Source organism: Arachis hypogaea, chromosome 3, assembly GCF_003086295.3.
Source record: "Arachis hypogaea cultivar Tifrunner chromosome 3, arahy.Tifrunner.gnm2.J5K5, whole genome shotgun sequence".
Taxonomy (NCBI): Eukaryota; Viridiplantae; Streptophyta; class Magnoliopsida; order Fabales; family Fabaceae; genus Arachis; species Arachis hypogaea.
Window position 1 is genome coordinate 130,777,677 of NC_092038.1, and position 8,435 is coordinate 130,786,111.

Genomic DNA, 8,435 nt, shown 5'->3' on the forward strand with positions numbered 1-8,435 from the left:
AGAAAATTCAAAATAGCTACTAAGAAGTATAATATCTAAACATGACCATTTGTTAAACGTCCATAATCTTTTAGAAGTCGCATGATATTTTTTTTGTTTGTTTAGATCTATTTTTATACAGTTACGGTCATTTATTCGTGGTTTTAAGAATATTTGCGACCATGACTCTGGTTTGTCTCTCATGGACCACGGTATAGTCGTGGATTTAGATTGATCTAACTTTGACTCAAAACTTGGAAGGATCTTCCGTCGAAACCGATAGGATGACTCTTAATAAGACATCAACGGGATAACACAAAGTTCGAATGAAAGCTAGGACAGGATCAAATTCATTAACTTTGCTTGCACACATAATTAAACTCGTACCATTTGAGCTACTAATACAAAAATTACATAGCAGCCAAGATTCCTTTAGATATCACTCAATGTCACCTTGTAATTGTAGAAATTAAAGTGTTCTAGATTTTTAGTTGGTTGAAATTATTTAAAAACTTCTATGGAGAAAAGGAATCATATCGATATAGACAACTATTCCAAGTTATGAGTGGATAATTTAATCTCGATCATTTTTTTTCTTTTGAAGGAAACATAGTAAAACTGCAACTACCATTAAGTACTTGAGGGAGGGGAATGAGTCGAATATAAGATTTTTAAGTCTAAATAAAACCGCAATCAATAGAATATTCGAATAATCAGTTCCCTCGTCTGTTTTTTTAAGCTCATATCCACGAGAATTAATAACTATTACACTATAGTTAGAAAAATTGTAATTTGTTTCGAATAAGGTCTAATTAACCTTGCAAGAATTTGTCGTTTGTCTAATCCGCAGTTTTCTTTTACTTGGTCCGTCGTGTGATCCATTCCCTTATCCTATCTTCTAAAAAAAAAGCAAAAGTGATTCTCGTGCCTCCTAATAGTTTCCACGAGTCTCGCTATTAAGAGAGAGAAAGGGATGTATAAAAATTGATTAAATCTGAATCCACTTAGTTTAAGGAGAAAAAAACAATTGAGAGGAAATCAATCGCCAAACTCCTATGCAAGGTGGATGAAGCTAGAAACCCTATTGGCTATGAATAATATTATTATATATACTATGATATTGATATGATTTAAGGTGAAATCATGGGATCCTAAAGTGAAAAAATGTTGAGAGCTCTCTTCTAGCCTCGAAAATATAAAATATTTACAAGCGAGTCAGATTTGGCAATTGGACATATCTGGTGCTATGCAACTTAGAACTTGCTTTGTTTCACGACCAAGTAGTTTTTGACCCGTGAGACGGTTTACAAGTCTATCTAGTGCTTCCTTCATCCACCAGTGTTGACAAACTTCTCTGGCTTCAGATACGCTCATCTACAATAACAGTCCCCCAAATCAGAAAGCTTCAAAAATTAATAATTGAAACATTCAATCCAATTGATTGCACAAGCACTTACCCATGTTCTTTGACGAACGTTCTGCTCTGGCCAGAACTCAAGTTGCTCTTCAACAAGAAGTGGGAACATGTACCCTTCATAGAAGGTATCATGGGTTTTGCTCTTGAAGCTCCATTTCCCCAATTTACCCTACAATACACAAACTTTGACTTAGTTGTAAGAAAGAAAGAAAAAGTCAAAAAGCAAAGGCTTAGGCTCACCCCAACAATGCCTCGCACCCCAGCTTCCTCTATGGTCTCTCGCAAAGCTGCCTCCTTTTTGGATTCATCAAGTTCCCATCCTCCCTGGCGTTTTGAAAACCACACAAATAATGAACATTTGGATTATTGAGTAATAAGAAATAAATTAATAACAGGTAGGGTGCACTGTACCTTTGGGAATAGCATTCCTTTGCCTTTCTGAGAACTAATAACCAGAACTTCCAATTCATCTAAATCGCCCAACCAAGTTTTCTCCTCAATCTTATATCTATACGGTATGCATCTGCAAACACGGTACACAGTATTAGCAACTTTTACTTAACAAATTCATTTATTCAGAACAGGGTCTTCTTGAGAAATTCTCTTTTTTTTTTTTTGTTTAAACAGAGAACGACTCAGCATAACCCAACCTCACCATGAGAAACTAGAAAGAGGAAAATGTCCGAAATTTCCCAGAATTGAAGGAGAATAAGAAGAAGAATAGATAGGAGAAGGAAGAGACGAACCCCACAACTTGGCGACGACCTTTTCTGTAACGCTGTAACTCCCGACCGGTACGAGAAACCAATGCGACGACATTTTCCTGGGAAACTAAAGCCACCATTTTTGTTCCGAGAAAAAGAGGAAGAAAGGAAGGGAAGTTGTGGTTTAGTGGATAGCAAAACGCGAAGTGAGGAAGGGGACCCTTTTAATAGTGTGGTAACTGCTTAGAGAGAGAAACTATGTGCCTTTTTAGGAGAGAGAAACCGCTTTACTTTTTTATAAATTTAGACAACTTCCCCCTCCTAATCTTTATGTTTTTCGGTTTAATTAAACGGTTTAATTTTGATCAAGTAATATACGGTTATCTAATTATATTCGTAATTTTAAATAATTATTTATATAATTAATATAAAAAAATATATTAAAGAGTAAATGTCATTTCTCGTTCCTTAATTATTTGTTCAATAAACTTTGTACTTTCTAACAAATATAAAAACTCAAATCGGTCCTTATTTACTTTGAAATATGTACGTTTCAGTCTTGTAACTGGTTTCAAACATATATTAAAATAGATAGGACCGATTTTGATTTTTATATTTGTTAGGGGTACGAAGTCTATTGAACAAATGATTACAAATCGAAAATGACATTTATTCTATATTAAAATTAAATTTTTTATTAAATATATTTTAAAATAAAATATATTTTTTAATTGGTTTTTGTAAAATATAGTTTAATATTATATAAAAAATTTTCCCACATATTTTTTTTCTATTAAAATTTTGTAAGTGTGATATTAAGGGTGTTTGCAGTGCAGTTTAGATCGATTTTGAATCAAAAATTTATCGGTCTGAATACTAATTTTGCTCGTGGTGTAGTTTGGACTTTGGATTGGATGACTTTTAAAAAAAATTCAATCCGATTGATCTAATTTCAAGCGGTTTGGATTGGATTGGATTGGATTTGCGGTTTTGTAAATTAAAAAAATTAAATATATATAACAAGTCTTAACATCAAATTTTAAATAATCAACAATATCTTGAAAAGCCAATGATAACATAACAATAAAAATAAAATAAAAAATTAGTTAAAATAAATAAATAAATAATATTTTGAACATAAAATATTTATTAACTAATAATAATACTGAATGATATAAAAATTATAACAAATTGAACATATTATAAGTATAATTGTAAATATAATAATAAAATAATAATATTATAGTACATTGTGCGATTTGGATGAAATTTGATCGATTATGAAAAGTAGATTCAAAATCTGATCCGATGCAGCGATAGTAAAAAATAAAATCCAATCAAATCTGAATTAGTATAGTTTTAATCAATTTTCGATTTAAATTAAATTAAATGAGCAGTTTAATTTAAATCGATTTATGATATCACTTTCATTTTATTTCTCTTAATCTATTATATAGTACAATACCATATTCTATGAGATTAATTGAGAAAAAATTAAAAGAATATTGGCCCCAAATAAAGATTTATGTACAAATTATTATGGGTAAAATATTTAAAATTTTATTTTTTATAAAAGTTAATCGATAAATTTAACATATAACTTCAAAACACAAATTATCTTTTTTTTTTTTTCAAAACTACTGTTATTCAGTAAGCTTTTCTTTTTCCACTCATTCACATGTTTGCCAATTTCTTTTTTTATATAACATAACAAGTTTAAATTTAAAAATTTATGTATATCGTAATTTCTTATTATATTTCCGTATTCTTTATTTATGAATTTTAAACTAATTTATTTATAAATAATTAATAATTTTAAATAATTGATTTTATTTATTTGATTATTAATCAATGACAATATCAAAGAATTTTTTTTTCATCCGACCACATATTTATATTTGTACAAATTAACCTTTCAAAAAATATTTTTTACAATTTAACTATTAACTATTAAGTCATTTTATTAACAAAAGTAGAATTAATGAAATTTTAATTCACTACTAATAGTTTTTTTTACATTACTTACTTAAATAATTAAATATATATGATCATATCAATAAAAATAATAAATTTTATTTAATTTTTTTATTACTTAACAATAACTCTCAGTATTAACAGTCATTAGTTAAATCCTTTTTGCAACCGTAACGAGTGTATGACCTTTAGGGGTGGAAAAAGGGCAGGCGGCCTGCCAGGGGCCTGCAGCCTGGCCTGTGTTTGGCCTGGCCTGGCCTGGCCTGTTATAAAATAGGTACAGGCCCAGGCTCTTTTAAAAGCCTTAATACATTAATAGGCCAGGTCCAGGCTTACTAATTAGTCTTATAGGCCTGTCAGGTCTGCCTGCGCCTGTTAAAATATAATTAAATATATAAATAAATATTTATTATTAATAAAATTATGAGATATTTTAAATTTATTATATTTTATTATAAATATTTTTGTATATTTTAAATATGTTAGAAGTTTAAAATTTTTTATAAATATTAAATATATGATATATTATATATAACAATTTTTATTAAAAAATAATTTTTTAAATAATATTTTTATTTTGTAAAAAAAAATTATCAGGCCTTTTAACAAGTTTCAGGCCAGGCCAGACCTAATACTTTATAAAGAACCTATAACAGACTGCAGATCAGGCTCAGGCCAATCAACTGTATGACAGGCCAGACCTGTTAAGAGCAAAGTCTGGCCTGGTCTTGCCTGTTTCCACCCCTAATGACCTTTACGAGCAAAATAAGCAGATTGGGAATGGGATAGGTGAGTGACGTTGGACGTGGGACCCATTTGGGAGCAGATCTGCCGCAATGCATGCTAGGATGCGACACGTGTAAATGACGTGTCATCTGAGTTCCTATGTGGCTGTCATCTACTTTATTTTATCTTATCTTCTCTTCAACTTCATATTCACTTACAAGTTTCAATCATCACAATATCTTTCTTACTAAGATTGTAAAAACAATTATGAATATTGGTATTAGATTGATTGTCACTAGAGTTTACGGAGCCATTTGGTGAAAAGTCTACCTTTTTAATTGCCTTATTCGTTATTATTGAGATGCATAATGATGATAAATGGGTGTGATTATATATATTGTTAGTGTAGAAAAGGTTTTTAGTTTTTCTTTTTAACAATGTTTATAATCAATTTGTTCATTCACTAATTGTATTTCTCAGTAAAACACATCCTCACTAGAATCGTCAAAGTAAAACAGCTTTACTTCATTTTATTTTATCGAAAGTGTACCGCATGTAAACACACAATTTAAGAAAATAGTGAATTAAAAAAAAGTGAAATAAATTAACTAATTATTTATAACTAACGAACTAAAATTTTTAAAATTATTTATTTTTAATTTGATAAATTCTAAAATTAATTAATATTAACTAAATAAAAATTAATTTCTATGTTCTTCATTTTCTAAAACTAATAGGACTCTTTTTATGGTACAGAGTCGATAATTAAAAAAAGAAAGTGTGTCCCTTTGAAAAAATTAGGAAAGTGGGGCCAGCCCAACGACCAAGAGATGGGTTCGGCCGCATTCTGCATAGCTTAACAAATTTCTTTGTTAAAAAATATTTTAAATTTGGTTGGTTGAGTGATATTCACTCGTCCGCTTAAGTAAGTGTGGGGAGTTTGAATTTCGTCTTGTACATACAGTAATTTATTGGCCAGCGGTTTAGATCCTTAAATAAAGTTCAAATCAAAAAAATATTGAATGATGTTTAATTATTTTTTATGTCAAATATGAACACTAACTAATTAATTATGAGAATATATTAGATTGATGATTAAATTATTAATGACAATATTTGACCCAAAAAAGGAGTTTAACTATAAAATAAAGGAAAGGACACTAAGAAGCAGATGGACCACCCAATCACATGCAGCAGCAGTTGAAGATGCTGCAGATCATGCAGCGTTTTAAAGTTTTCATAATCATAGAAATATAATGGATTATTTTTTATTTGTGCGTGAAGTAGTGTGAATGAAAGAGTCTTCTTCTTGTATCCAAATCTAGAATCCTTCATACGTCCTTATCAATTATCATCCCCAGCAACCAATTTAATCATCTATTATCAAATTATTTCACCCATAATTTATGGATAGAGTGCACCACACGGACTCCTAATATATTCAACTTCCTAGAAAAAAGTCTCAACCTCTATCTTTTATTTCTTTTCCCTTCAAATTAAAACAAAAAAAATGTATACTATCAAATATAGTGTAATATTAAGCTAATTTCTGTTAACCGTTAATTTTAAATTAGAATTTTGATCGGTAGATATTTAATAGTATAAGCTTCGTTGATATATATTATATAAGAAAAAGTAATACATATCACACTAATTAACTATATTGTGTACCAACTCTTAAATAGAATTTGATATTGTAACGGATTAGCCCTGACCTATCGAATTAAACATATCACATCATTTATTTGCTATATTACTAATGTATTAAATAGGTGATTGCTATAGAATTTAATTAATAGCAGTATCCAAGGACGATGGACATGCGAGGGTGAGTGGAGGCTTCGGCCTCACAGTTTTTTTTTTAAAAAAATAATAGTAATAAATTATTAAGTATGATTTTATTTTTTAAAAAATTTTATTTAATATTTAGTCTAATATAAATAAAAGTTCAATTCAACCTAAAAATTAATAATTTTTAATATCTAAAAAATAAGTAATAATATTAAAAAAATCTAAAAAAAATATTACTACTAATATTTTTTAATTAAATATTTTTTTTAAATTCATAAAAGATGAATTTCTTGCTAATTGTCTTTTAATGAATTTTATTATACAAAAAATCGACTACTTTATTAGTAAAAAATACACACATATTTTTTGTATTTTAAAATATATTTTCTATCGGTATATTTTTGTAATACATCTTATATTACATAAATTTTTGCATAATTTTTTAATATTATATATATTATTGATCCCATAATAATATTTCTAGATTGGTCCAATAAAAGTTAAAACATTTTTTTTTAAATCACTGATTCTATATTGAAATTTGCCTAATGACAAATTCACAATGAAAACCAACCGAGACACTTTGTTACTTTCATATATATACCAACATTTGAATAAACAATAATAAAAAGGGCAAAAGGAATAGAAATTATAGAAACATGTTTATGCATTCACAAAAAACTGGGGTGCCAAACAGAATCAATAATCACAATAACTATAATAACAATAAACAAGGTTCTAACCTGTTCACCCATGCATGGTGACAACGACTAGTTTGATTTCCTTCTTAATCCTAAGTTTGAGAAGACGAAGCACATTATCCACCGAAATACACTTTAATTTGCTGTTACACACGGCAACCCTAAAATTCACAACGAACATGGACAAGATATCGTTGATGATGATACTCTTGTTACCTACAAAATGAAATAATTGAGTTTTGATGTATGGCTACAAATTTCAATCTATTAAACAAAATTGACAGTTCAAAATCATATCAAGACAACAACAATAAAATTGCAAGCTAACCAATTAATAAAAGAACTCTAGTAAGTGTCATTGACATATAATAATGTGCCTACGTGTTCAAATTTACGGATTCAAAGGAAATGTTATTTTTCATTATTTATATATAGAGAGATACAGAGAGAGAGAGATAGATAGAGAGAGATATTATATTCTAAAATCAAAATCTATAAAAATACAAATACATATTGAATTTTAAAATATAAAAAATAAATTATCAATGGTAATATAAAAAAAATACAAAAATGATTTGTGCACACCAAAAATCAACTATAATATATTTTTGTATAAATATATATGTAATTTAATTTATTTTTAATATATATTTTATATTTACTCGATTTTGATCGCTTATTTTGACATATACATAGTGTTGAAAAAAATTGATATAATTATATTTCTTTGAATACTATTAAAAAATATATCCATATTTTTTTGTATTTTATTTTGTTTTTATTTTGTTGAGTTTTAATTAAATTTATCGATGAAACTACTTACTTTAAAAAATTTAAATGAATAGGTAGAGATATAAATTGTTATGCTATAATAATAAGCACAATTAAAAAATAAATTTAATTTTGATGTATGATAGTATAAAAAAGATTTATATGTATTTAATTATTTATTGTCAAATAAAAAATACTTTTTTATGTGAATAATCATTAAAAAAATATATAATTAGTTAGATAACTCGGTATAAAATTGAACACTGTAAATAAAATTAAAATTAACTTCCTAGTATTTTTCTGTTCTATATCTAACTTGAGACCAAGCTCTCTAGGTTTATTACCTAGTGGTTACTATTGACTCTGCTTCTA

The 8,435-nt window shown here is 27.8% G+C and overlaps 1 protein-coding gene across 1 annotated transcript; it reads right to left on the reverse strand.

Annotated features, from left to right (window-relative positions):
- Positions 1-963: 963 nt before the first annotated feature.
- Positions 964-2,444, reverse strand: LOC112791648 (nudix hydrolase 18, mitochondrial). The gene is made up of 5 exons (XM_025834559.3): positions 2,143-2,444; positions 1,808-1,919; positions 1,637-1,720; positions 1,437-1,565; positions 964-1,353 (listed from the first exon to the last, which is right to left on the reverse strand). Exons 1-5 carry the CDS (start codon positions 2,238-2,240, stop codon positions 1,195-1,197), a joined length of 582 nt encoding a protein of 193 aa, XP_025690344.1. The 5' UTR covers positions 2,241-2,444; the 3' UTR covers positions 964-1,194.
- Between the last annotated feature and the right edge of the window lie 5,991 nt (positions 2,445-8,435).

Bases quoted from the DNA above. Each gene is read 5' to 3' on its own strand.
- LOC112791648 (XM_025834559.3), bottom strand. From the start codon at position 2,240: ATGGTGGCTTTAGTTTCCCAGGAAAATGTCGTCGCATTGGTTTCTCGT. The intron at 1,566-1,636 runs GTGAGCCTAAGC...TGTGTATTGTAG, and splicing joins GGGTGCGAGGCATTGTTGGG to GGTAAATTGGGGAAATGGAG. The intron at 1,354-1,436 runs GTAAGTGCTTGT...CTGTTATTGTAG, and splicing joins ACGTTCGTCAAAGAACATGG to ATGAGCGTATCTGAAGCCAG.